The sequence below is a fragment of the Myotis nattereri genome, assembly GCF_964212035.1.
Source record: "Myotis nattereri genome assembly, chromosome: 11".
In the NCBI taxonomy this organism is placed as follows: Eukaryota; Metazoa; Chordata; class Mammalia; order Chiroptera; family Vespertilionidae; genus Myotis; species Myotis nattereri.
In genome coordinates this window covers 31,687,921-31,701,231 of record NC_138086.1, presented here as the reverse complement: position 1 = coordinate 31,701,231, position 13,311 = coordinate 31,687,921, and the positions used below count along the sequence as shown (strand labels likewise).

Below are 13,311 nucleotides of genomic sequence, written 5' to 3'. Positions count from 1 at the left end.
CAAAAGGACTGGCTAGCAGTGGTTCTCAACCTTGGCTGCACATTAGAATCACCTGGGAATCTTTTTAAAATCCTGATTTCTGGGCCTCATCCTCCAGAAATTCTGTTTCTTTGTTATGGGGTGGGGTCACAACATTAGTAACAAAGAAACAGAATTTCCAGAGGATGGGGCCCGGAAATCAGGATTTTAAAACGATTCCCAGGTGATTCTAATGTGCAGCCGAGGTTGAGAGAATCACTGGGCTAGGGGATTTAAAAAAAAAAAATTCTCCTTCAGGATGTGAAGCAAGTTGCAGTTCTAAGAAATTCCTAGTAATGACCTTGGGATTTTACAGCAGGAACTTGCGGCAAGGTACATGGTCTGAGGACTATCAGGATGTTCCTTAGTGGAGGAACTATAGTCTGATACATCCAAAGCTCTCTAGGGTGATCATTATCCTTCTTGATTAAAGATCAGTGATACATACACTTAGACACACAAAGACAGACACACTCCTATCCAAATATACACAGACACAAACACTCACAATCCACATGCCATCGAACTTCAAACTCTTGTCTGGATCCCGTGGATTGGTGTGTAGTTCTTTCAACTCCCTCTTCCACCAGGTGACAGTTGAATTACGGAAAAAATCTGGGAAGGCCGCGTAAGCTCGGTATAGCTATAAAAATTAAATACAATTTACTTGTCCCAAACATATTAGACAGCAAACAGGCATTTACTAAGAGTTTAACTCATGCACAGCCTTGTACTACATGGTGACAGATAATCCAAACAGAGCCTAAGTAATGTTCTTTGCTTATTTCAAATATAATAAAAGCATAATATGCTAATTAGACCAGACAGCTGAATGACCTTCTGGACGTCCTTCCAGACGACCTTCCGCATGACCTTCTGGACAAAGCTGGGGCTGCCAAGCCACCGTGGCTGCGAGGGCCAAGCTCCTGGCACAAGTTTCAAGTACAATAGTACAGGGGAAATTTTAGCACAATTAGGCCCCTCCTTAGCATTTGGAAAACATCCATAGACTGATTTCCTCTCCATATCAACATGAACAGTAGCAATCAACCCCTGGACTCACTATGTCGTTTATTAGATGCCCAGCCCTCAACTTTTGTCCTGCAATTTCCTAACTGTTTCTCAAAGACAAAGCATGAGCCAGGGAGAGCCTGCAGCCCGAAAGGGGCAGACATCAGGTGCTTTGTCAACAGGTTGGAAAGAAACATCCAGCTGTGTCTCATTCCCACTAAGGAAAAGGGGTGAGAGGCAAGATTGCATTTTATTACATTAGCTCCGTGGTCGGCAAACTACGGCTCGAGAGCCACATGCGGCTTTTTGGCCCCTTGAGTGTGGCTCTTCCAAAGCCTTAGGTGTACCCTAATTAAGTTAATAACAATGTACCTACCTATATAGTTTAAAAAATTTGGCTCTCAAAAGAAATTTCAATCGTTGTACTGTTGATATTTGGCTCTGTTGACTAATGAGTTTGCCGACCACTGCATTAGACCATCTAACTAGTATGCACCTGTATTTTTTCTAGCTTCAGAATCACTTGAAAACAGCTCTTGTGTGTCAAGTAAATTGGGAGGATTTAGGAAAAAGATGCACCTTCCCCTTACTTTCCTCAAATAATAAAAGTTATGTTTTCATCTTAACCTGGAAAGTAGACCCAAGGCTTAACTCCTTAACTATTCTGTAAGATCTTTGAGAGCAATGACCTTGTTTTATTTTCTTCTGATTGATCTTTGTATTCCCCCATAGTGATTAGCTTAGAACATAAAATAAATGCTCAGTGCCTAATTGTGAATTCACACCACTTAGTAGCAGCAAATATTCATACATTTTTATATAGGCCAGGCTGCTTGTTATAGAACTTTATGGTCCTTTGTATGTCTCAGTAAATAGGTTCCTCTATGTTCACCAGTGCATTTTAAGAGTTAACAAGCTCAATAATGCTAGTAGTAAGGGTAGGGGGAGCAACAGAAAGACTTGGTCATGGGAACTTCCAGCTTTTATACACAATGGACAAGAGGCAAGTAGGAACCCGTATGTCTAGATATAAGGCAAAAAAAAAAAAAAAAGGAACACAAAGAAAAAAACAGAAGCAGATCAGTATACAGGATCACAGAAATGTGAGAGGGTAGTGAGCCACTTTATTGAGAGGCTGGGAGAGGAAGGCAGGCAGCAATGTCTTTTTGTGGAAAATAGCGGTAGAGACATGGAACCGGTAGAGAATCTTTCACGAAGAACAGAGAGCTCCAGCTCAGGCAGGTTGGAAAACATGGTAGGCAGGCAGGGTGACAGAGGATTAGAATAAAGATTAATACCAGCCATGTCTGAGTCATTTCTAAAACAAATAAACTGATTAAAAGATAGACCTTCCTGGCAACCCTGACTTCACCCATTATCCACAAAAGGACCCTTTACCTCCACTTGAGTGTCCCAGTCTAGAGAGCTGTTTATAACGATATTGGGCAAATCAGGCCAGACCTGTGGAGAGAAAAATGTTCAAGAGCAATGCAGGAGATAACTTCTCTTATATAGCATTTCCTAAGAAATGATAAACCATGGTTCTATAGGTGATAATACTTGGATTTTTCACTTAGGCTTGATTTAGAGAGAAGTGCATCTCAGTGCATATACATTCCTTAAAAATTCCTTAACTGTGTTGACAGATATTGATTGACAAAATGAGAACTTCCGACCTCAAAGCCAAATGGAAAAGGTTAAACAACAGGCACAAACATATTAACAGTGACCCACCCTTCACCTGGGTCACTGTGAAAATCATACCTTTCCCCAGACAATGTCTCCACCGTTTGGAGCCTTGATGAAGACATCATCCTGCAAGCCGCGATCGAATGCAGGATATTCCTTTGTCTCATTTCCAGAAATGGCTGGGTCCTACAATCAACACACAGGTCAGGAGAGAAAAACAAAGCCAGAGAATGACTGGGGACAGAAAAGAGAAAAACTCCCCCATAGGGAAGGCACTACTTTCCACCTGAACTGTAGAGCTTCTCTTTGACCCTCAACTTCTCTGCACATAACATGGAAGGAAACACAGTATGTGTAAAGTTTTCTCCAACAAAGCTTATTCACGCTCCCAAAAGACTCCTCCCATTCACAGGGGCACGAACCAGAATGAGGATGACTCGCATCCCGTCGGCCTTCATGCGATTAATCAGAGCTGGAAACCCAACAAACTCGGGGCTGAGGGTGAAGTCCAGCTGCCGCTCCATGTAGTCGACGTCCGCGTACTGCACGTCCTGGGGGACACACAAGGGAACTCAGTGGCTGCAGGTTCCAGACGAGAACAGACCACCCCTAACCCAACCAGTAGGGAATTTCAGACAGCGTTTTTTGGATTCTTTCAAATCCCAGTTTTGTCATTTGTCAGGTAGTAGGGTCTGGGAAATCTACTTAACCTTCTAATTTTTCTTTGTAAAATAAAAAGAAAATTAAATTAGCAAAATATAGGATAATAATGCCTATCCAGCAGGGCTGTTTTTGAGAATAAATGAAAACAATGGATGAGGGAGTGCCTCGTATATGACCAATATAAGGAGTGATTGTTGCTACCTCCCCCAAGAGCTGCCCTGGTATTATTTGTGGTTCCGATTCAGAGAAAATAACATAATGTCAATACCCAGTAGGAATACAACATGGATGGTGAATCTACCAAAAACAAAACCTGTAATTGCTTTGGATATCCAATCCTGGGGGTTGTTAAACACAGCTTTCTCATTAAGAATGAAATAGTGCCTGCTGCACTTCCTATGACTAGAAACAACTGTAAACAATAAAAATAAATAGGATACAATTAAATACAGGGGTTGGCAAAAGTAGGTTTATAATTATTTGTATGAATAATACCATAATTAATAAATAATAATACAAGAATAAACCCTGTGTTTCATAGACTCACAACTGTAAACCTACTTTTGATGACCACTGTATGTAATTGGCTCATGGAACCAATTATCTAATTATTGGACCCTTCTTGTCCTGAAATGAAAGAGTTTTATTCCACATGTGATTCCTCTGGAAGTCAGTTCCAAGGTCCCTACATTCAACTGAGGATTAACTCAAAGCTGAGGGAACACTGCTCCAGCCCAGCAGAGTGTTGGAATAGGGATTCTATCTGCACACACAATGATCTCACTGAATTTGGGTTGAGTTTTTAAAATTAAATAATACTACTATTGGGGGGATTCTTTTATTCTTATGGAACCAAGGATGTTTTTGACTAAATATTTTGAATTCATATAACAGAAATGGAAGCATGATCTAGCAAAAAGCTGGGCCTATGTCCTCCTCCTCTAGCAAATCACTGTGGCTCTAAGGTGAGGACCATGACTCCCACCTGTATTACTGGGTTGGGGTGAGGCTCAGTGTGATGTATGAGAAAGCATCTTGTAACTTTACAGAATCCTGCAAAAATAAGGCAAATGAATCCAGATACAGAGACAACTGGGGCTGGCTGTGAGGACCCAGAACAAGTACACCAAGAGACTGAGAACGTACATAGGGGATCTGGGCAGCCACCATCTCATCATACAAGCTGGCAATCTCAGAGTCGTTCTGGTATCCATAGCGACACAGCTGAAATCCCAAGGACCAGTAAGGAACCATCACTGGCCGACCGATCAACTAAAAACAGACAGAAAATATTAGTTTTTAAGAAGACTCTGAATTGAAGTTGTACACAAAGTAATAAGAATATTTTTCCAGTGCTCCAAGTTAGACGATCAACAAATTCAAATCCAGATAGAAACTGAGAAGAGGCACAGCCACTGGGATACCTTGGAGAAAGCCTCCTGCTAGACTGGACCTCCCTGCCCAGGAATTTTGGAAAATCTCATCTTACTCTGATTCCTAGGGGCAGTCTAGCTTACTGGTTAAGAACACATAATCCATAGGCAAAATGCCTAGGTCATCATACCGGTTCCAAACCCCGCTGACTATGTGACCCTGGACAAATGTTAAATAACCTCTTGTGCATCAGTTTCTTCACTTTTAAACCGGGGATAATAATAGTATTTGCTTCAGTGTTTTTTTTGTGAGCTGAGGACTGAATGAGGTAATATGTCAATGTAAACTGTTCTGACACATATCAGTGACATACAGTTAGTTTTATAAATGTTTGTTGCTGCTGCCAGAACAACTGTCATTACTACTATGACCACCTTCACCACCACTACACTACCATCACCATCACATCACCACCATCATAAACACCATCACTCGCAACCACCATCACCACCACCTGTACACTACCATCATCATCACATCACTATCGTCATCATCAGATCACCAACATCATCACCCTCACTACCACTATTGCCACCTCCCCAACCATCCCTAGTACTATTAATTCTACTGCTCTGAAATGCTTTGAGAGGCTATGAATTTAATGATTATTGGGATGTATATATTTTTATTTATTTTATAATCTATCTGTCTCCCAGTAAGACCAATAAACCCAATTATCTGAGAACTATACTAGTGAATGTAGGTTTTGGAACACAAAATATACTGTTTAAATTCTTGGTAACCCATTGAATTCCCTCCTACCTCAGTGTACTGCTGAGTGACAAGCTCTGGAGTTGGCCCTAAAACCACATAAAAGTCCAGAATTCCTCCTGTGGTACGGTATGTCAAGGCAGGCAGGGGTTGGAATGTCACATCTGAAAATGTAGGAAAATACAAGTCAATCTGAAAATCTTCCATGTGACGAACTATCTCCTGAAATGCATAACTTCTCCCTTTTCCAATGCCTCTGTATTGTGAGAAAGTACTTTGTACTGTACCTACACAGAACTGTAGAAGTTAAGCGAAAGTCTACAGGATCCTATCTCTGGATTTTTTTCTCTTTGGTGTTCTTTGATATCTTATTATACGTTTTGTCATTCTGCTCTTTTTAATTATTATAATTTTATTTTAGAATAGTTTATGACTTATAAGTTGCAAAAATAGTACCAAGTATTCCCATATAGGCTTTTCCCAGTTCCCCCCAATAATAATATCTTACATAACCATTGTACATTGTCAAAACCAGGAAACTGACATAGACATAATATTATTAACTCAGGTATAGACCTTATTCAGATTTCACCACTTTTTACATGCATGCTTTCCCCTCCACCTCCTGCTTTTCCCACCTCTTTCCAATATACAATAAAAATTTTCTTCACATCTTCATACCCCCAGAGAGAGTGCTCTGCCCATAGCGTCTTCACTAATTCAATCATACAGATAGCTTCCACTAGCTGATCTCTAGGATAATTGGGACTTGCTTAGTGTTGCTATCCCTTCTTACATGACTTTTGCCAAATAAGAGTTTAGTTAATTCTTGTTAACACATATTACTGAGCCAAAAATAAACAGAAAGGCTAAGTAGAAAGGCTAAGAGGAAACAAAACTGGCCACATGATAACGATTTTGACTTTGGCGGGCAGCTAGGTCAAACACATTCTAAACTTCTTCAAGAATGATTGGTTCACAAAAATAAGGTGAGATGCTGGCATCATCTTACCCATGGCATTACTGTTTAGCAGAAGCACTCCATGGGCACTTCCATCCTCCTCCAGTCCCATGTAGTAGGGTTGGACACCATAGGAATTCTTCTTGTACTGGAAGAATCATATGAAAAAGTGGGAAGAGGCGGCTAAAAAAGAAACTCAACAAAAATTGGTTGGTAAGGTGTGTCTAGTCTTCTCTGAAATAAATAAAATGTATAAGAAACAAAGGAGCCTGGAATTGGCCCATTTGCCTAAAAACAGATGTGACCACCCAAGTTGAGTCTGGGAAAATGAAACACGAAGTGTACATATGTGGGTGGAGAGATGCAGAGACCCAGATTCCAAAACTCTGCCCTTACCCCCGGGGGTTCGTCTCGGGAAAACATCCCCCATGTGTGCCAATTCAAGTCTCTCGGATAGGTTGTGTGCTCATTTTCTCCAAAGCCATAAAGATACTTGGAGGAAAGGCGAGTGGAGATGCGGATGAACATGTCATTGAAGGTGAAGCCAAGAAGCTGAGAGTCCCAACTGCAACACAAAAGAGTATATTTGGGAAAGAAACAGGCTGTTCTATTGGCTTCAAGCAGCTAATTTTTCAAGGAAAACCAAACTCTTGATTCCCTCCTCTCCCACCCAGAATCCTGTTAATCACCCAAACCAAACCAAACCAAACCAAACCTACTTGATTAAAATAATCATAGATGCCTTTGCTAAAAGCCCAGGAGCAAGCTTCATTCTTTATTTTCCTCTATTACTACCTCCCTTCAGTTCTTCTTTCAGAATGCCCATCTAATAGCATTCTCCAACTCAGTTGCTATGGTTCCATACCAACCCCAGCTTCCACTCCTGCTCCCTACAGACCACATTTGCTACAAAGCATCCAGAGTGAATTTTTTCAAAGTATTTCACATCACGTCACTCCCCCATTTACAATTCTTCAGTGATTTCCATTACAAAATTTTATGAAGTCTAATATGAAACCCACCTAAACTCCAGCTTCACCTCCCATCACTTACCTCCTTACCTACTAAATTACTCCAACTCTATATTGGATATTCCCGCCCCCCCCCTGCCCCCAATATGCCAAGTTTACTCCTTTTTCATGGCCTGTGTACTCTCCAGCCCATCTGTCTAAATTGTTCTTCCCCACCCCTCCGATTTCCACATGGGTGGCTCCTTTTCCTCACCCAGGTCCTTTTTCCAATATCATCTCCTTGGAGAGATCCACTCTGATCACAGTACCCAAAGCAGTAACCTTCTACAACCCTCAATCATCCTGTTCTTTTCCTACATAGCAGTTGTCACTATCTAAACCACCTTATTTATATTTTAACTTGAGTTATCTTTGTGATTTACTTATTTTTTGTCATAAAAAGAGAGACCTTATCTTCTATAACCACAAAAGATAAAGGCACTCCATAAACATTTGTTGAATGAATGCCTAAGTGCATGCAACTGCCTCTGTAATTATTCCCAGAGGGCTTTCTCATAAGAACAGACCCAAAGGAAATAACTTATTCATGAAACTGGAAATGGGTAGTGTGGTGCTTTGAGCAGGATATCTCCAAGGACAATGGACAGAGCAATGAATGTGCAGGTATCCATCAATTTCAAATCAGACTAGGAGCCACTTACATCACGGTGCCTGTACTCCTGCGTTGAATTTCAATCCCAAATGGATTCTTCTTAATGAAGACATTATAGAGTTGACTCTCAGGGGTGCTGGATGGAACTGTGGGTATGTTGAGAGGAACTGGGACTTCATACCGATTGTTGTTGGGATCATAAATCTAGTGGCAGAGAAAACTGATTTTAGGTAACTATGGCGCCCTTAAAGCCCATAACCTTAGCAAAACCTTGATGACCTTGACAAAGAGTATGAATGCTATATTTCTTTGTCTTTAAGCTCATAATACTCTAGATTTTATTAACATATGAAAGAACAATGTTAGATTTAACTTTTTTTTTGTCTGTCATATCTTACTTAAGGCTTCTATTACAACAACACATTCACTTTGACATTGGTGCTATCCTGGAAAATCAGTGTAGAATCAATGTGGTTTATGATTATATGTTTTATTAGTTTATGTGTAGGGGTATGAGTCTATGTGAATACCTGAAAACTTTTCTGAATTGAACTGCCCCTAAAAAATATAAACTCGCCCTGACCGGTTTGGCTCAGTTCATAGAGCGTCGGCCTGCGGACTGAAGGGTCCCGGGTTCGCTTCTGGTCAAGGGCATGTACTTTGGTTGCTGGCACATCCCCAGTAGGGTGTGCAAGAGGCAGCTGAATCGATGTTTCTCTCTCATCAATGTTTCTAACTCTCTATCACTTTCCTTTTCCCTTCCTCTCTGTAAAAAATCAAAAAAAAAAAAAAATATATATATATATATATATATATATATATATATATATATACACACACACACACACACACACACACACACACACACACTCTACTTGGTTAAATAAAACAGATATCCTCGCTAAAAATTGATTCACTGAGTATCTAATATATTCCTAGTTATACTGTACTAGATACTAGGAATAACTAAACTGCATAAGACACATTATTGTTTTTAAGAAATTCACATGCTAAGCCAGTACGAGAAAGACCATTATTACATGATCTCACTTATATGATATGGGATCTAATGAACAAAATAAACTGACGAACAAAATAGATCCAGAGACATGGAACAGAGTGAAGAATCTCAGAGGGAAAGGGGGAGGAAGAGATTAATTAAAGAACTTATATACATATATGCATAACCACAGATGCAGACAATAGTGTGGTGAAGGCCTGAGGTGGGGGCGGGCAGGAAGGAATGAAGGGGGTCAATGGGGTAAAAAAGGGGGATATCTATAATACTTTCAACAATAAAGATAAATTTGAAAAAAGAAAGAAATTCACATGCTAATGGGAGGTAAAAGAAATGTACCCACAACACTTGGGTGATAATATGCTAATGTAGAGCTTTGCGGAAGTGTTGTGACACTGAAGGGAAGGAAATACCTAACACTTCCAGGGAGACTGAGTGGATTTCACAGAGTGGATTTCACAGAGAAAATACAGACTGAGTCTTAAAAGCTTTATAGCCATTAACTCAGCACATAAAGGAGATCAAGTCATTTCTGGTAGAGAAATAAGTGCAAAGGCACTGAGTATTAAAGCAAGGTCAGAAAGAGGCAAATATTTTGGAGAGAGTTACTGTGATCAGGAAGTAGACTGGCAAAGAGTTAAAGCTGGAAACCTAAGCAAGTTCATTTATTTCAAACCCATTAGGTGCCTATCAAATGCCACCAGGTCTATGGTGAGGACAGGAATATAAAAGCCTCATCCTTATATTATAAGATGTACAAGAACTCAGAGTCCAGGTTGATATTAGATTGTGAACAACCTGTCAGGTGAAGCCTGATGTTTTTCATTTATTCTCTCGATGAACATCTAAGTGCTGACTACCTACTGGGCTCGGTGTTAGATTTCAGAAACACAAAGATAAAAGGACATTTCCTGTCTTTCAGACACTCACAATGCAATATAGAAATATACATAAAACAGTCCATCACTAGTCCTTAGATGTAATAAATCATAGAAAAGAGAGATCACTTCATTTTCATGTCTATTTCACAGGTATTCCAAACTCAATATCCAAAACTGAACTCATCATCTGATTTTGCCTAAGCTCAAACCTTTTCAGAGTTTCCACTACGGTTAATATTGCCATACTTCATATAGAGATGCAGGCTAGCAAAATGGCAATCATTCTTGGTTCTTCCCTCTTGTCATTACCTACTTGTAATTATCACCAGAACCTGTAACACTATCTTCTCATCTCTCAAAGATGTCCACTGTTCCCCATCTCCTTCCTGTACTATGACCAAGCTCCAGCCCTCATCTGGATTACCTAACTGGTAACCTCCTAGTTTGTCTCTCCTTTTCACTCTTGTCCTTTCAGTAAACAGAACAATCTTTTCAAAATGCAAATTAGAACAGGTCTCCCTGTGCCATCACTGGTTTCTCACTGCTCTTAGGATAATGACCTAGTATAAGATAGCATGGTTAACCTAGAAGAGTGAACTTATTTTAGTGTTCTGTAACCTTGACTAGCAAAAACTGATGGAACTGAAAAGTGCTAGTCAGTACTTGATAGACAGTCTGTGAACACGTACCTTAAACTGCAGCATGTCATTCTTGTGGTAGGTCACATTCACACGGAGGGTGTTCACGGGTGTTGAGGGCAAAGCGTTGGCGTAAAGAGAAGACTTTAAGGAGATGACAGCTGTGGCCCCATGTGAGTTATACTGAATATCATCAACAGAATATAGATCATTGGTGAAATAGCAAAAAGGGACTCCTGGGGAAGTGGTTGCCTGAGAAGTAAAGACAAAGTCAGCTCAGCATGTGGTTCTGGGATTATCAATACAAAGGGGCTGGAAAAGGTAATTTACAGGGAGATACAGCCAGACTATCACTTATTTCCCTATGTGCTCTTTGGTTGTGATACAAGTTTAAATTCCTGGTCTCCATGTAAAATATTTTTTTAAAAATAATTTTCACTCCTATCCCTACCTACTCTTCATATCCAGATAAAAACCCAGTTTCCTTTGGAAGTCCTTTCTTTCTGTGGATTTTAAGTAATCACATAGGTACTGGTGCTATGCTCATGAAATTGTAGGTTAAATGTAGAGAAATTTAATTATGATAACACCATCAGCATTTTTACCTCCCAGGCACAGCCACGGGCAATGCACTTTGCTTCAGAAGCACCATCCTCATCAGGATAGCAGTCTATTTTTTCTACATCCTCCGTCACCAGGTTCCATTCCACAGTGTATGCTTCTCCCAGGACAAGATCAAGTCCTGTGATAAGGGCAACCTGTGGGAATGGGGAAGTGACAAGGAAATTTACCCTCAGGACATAGGCCTTGCAAAATCTGAAACTTCTTTGGGGAGAGGAATAGAAATCATACCAGACTGAATAATCCAAGTGACATACCACTGGAGCCTCTATGGAGAGAACTATATGGGGAGTGGGAGCAGGAACCACCCAATGGCAACAGGGCAGATGTCACAACTCTATGTCAATCTTGTATATAACATTTTGAAAAGAATTTGATAAAATAAAATCTTCTGTAATCACTCCTTTCTTTCCTTCCCTCACCTGCTTCCTCTTCCTTGTTTTGTCAGGAAGGCTTGCTTCTGCACTTCCCCTTGTAGCATAACACACACAAGCACAAGTGTCATTCCAAATTTAGTTTACCTTCTTGCCCTCTTTCCCCCAAACCAGTGTCCCCCCGTGGTCTAGACTGATGGCAAGAACAAAGGAACAAGAATAACATGGCCTGGGTTCTCATCTCCATTCTGCTGTGGAAACTTAGACAAAGTATTTCAATTCCTTGGGTCTGTTTCATCAATTGCAAAATTGGTGAATTGGCAAAATCATTCCATTTCCTTCTATTTCTAACACCCCAACCTCTTCATTTCTGCAGGCCAAAGCCTCAAAACTTGAAAACTTTTAAAAATCCCACTTTCTAATTCAAATATCTAACATTTTTCTATATACTGTTATATTGTCTCTTCTTTAGCAATTTCCTTAGAGAAAGTTCACATTTGTCCAGAGCTATAAAATTACATTCTAAGGATTATCATCCTTCTTCCAGCCTCTTCTCAGGCCAAATTCATCTTGCACTTCCCTGGACTACGAATCCCATCCCCCTCCACGACAAGTCTCTTCAACATTGAGTAGAGGGTCAATAAGCGACCTTTTGACATTAGATCAGATCCTTCTCGTTTGGCACTAAGACCTTCCAAAATCTGACCATTAGTTATCTGTCCAGACTGATCTCCTTCCAAAAGTGAATCCTACCTGTTCTAGTTATACAATATGCACAGACTAATGAAAGGCTAACCTCTTACTAATACAAGGCCATCCTTAGATTGGCTCATTCTGACATCTCAACCTTGAATGTTTTATCCTCACAAATGCTCATCTGTGGAATGAACTGCTAGTTGCCTGCCCTACATAAAAGTTATCCTCTTACTATTTCAGTTTAGAATACTAAAGTTCCCACTTAAGAATTAAAGCTGTGGCCATTAATGGGTAAATTTTGAGCCAAGCTTTTGTTTCTTGATTTAAGGGACTGCTTCTTTTTTTCCTGCTTCCTCTTTTTATTCATACTAAAGCAAGGCCATAGTGACTGGAATTAAGCAGGAGGCACTTCCAATCATAAGAGAAGAAAAAAATATCAACCCTGACAACCTTGAGCCACTGAATCAATGCCAGCAACTGACCTCTTTCTAAAGTTCTTACTGCATAAGGGAAAAATCCAACTTGTTTAAACCACCATTTGGCTGAGTCTCCTGACACTTGCAGCCAAATGAATCTCTAGCTGATGCATCGTCTTTCAAAGTCCAGCTCCAGCCCTATATTCTGCAAGGACTTTGTTCAATATTCCATTAAGCTTTGAACACTGAGTTAGAATAAGTTAACACTTTGCATATGTTAGTTTGGGTTGCCTGTCCCCATCCCAATAGTTTCATATGTATATATTGTGTCTCTTCACAAATCAAATTGAAATAGTTAAAGAGCCCCTTTGGCCTTATATTAATTAATCTATTTAACAAACATGTATTGAATTTGTTTTCATATGTGAATCTGTCAAATGGCTTGCACTTTTCTGTACTCACCAACAAAAATGTAATACTACTTCTAACTTTATGATGTATGCATCCTCAATGGATATTATCAGGACAAAATGTCAAATGTCACTGATATATCATTA

At 40.0% G+C, this 13,311-nt stretch overlaps 1 protein-coding gene across 1 annotated transcript in view; it reads right to left on the bottom strand.

The window, feature by feature from the left end:
• Nucleotides 1-13,311, bottom strand: part of MGAM (maltase-glucoamylase) — a gene marked incomplete at its 5' end in the record, with an annotated part of 64,285 nt that overhangs the window by 15,514 nt on the left and 35,460 nt on the right. The window contains 11 exons of the mRNA XM_081102411.1: nucleotides 527-661; nucleotides 2,428-2,490; nucleotides 2,794-2,904; nucleotides 3,141-3,269; nucleotides 4,528-4,653; nucleotides 5,578-5,690; nucleotides 6,539-6,635; nucleotides 6,884-7,052; nucleotides 8,160-8,314; nucleotides 10,699-10,899; nucleotides 11,253-11,405. Coding sequence (XP_080958537.1) covers nucleotides 527-661; nucleotides 2,428-2,490; nucleotides 2,794-2,904; nucleotides 3,141-3,269; nucleotides 4,528-4,653; nucleotides 5,578-5,690; nucleotides 6,539-6,635; nucleotides 6,884-7,052; nucleotides 8,160-8,314; nucleotides 10,699-10,899; nucleotides 11,253-11,405 — 1,452 coding nt within the window. The remainder of the gene's footprint in view (nucleotides 1-526; nucleotides 662-2,427; nucleotides 2,491-2,793; nucleotides 2,905-3,140; nucleotides 3,270-4,527; nucleotides 4,654-5,577; nucleotides 5,691-6,538; nucleotides 6,636-6,883; nucleotides 7,053-8,159; nucleotides 8,315-10,698; nucleotides 10,900-11,252; nucleotides 11,406-13,311) is intronic.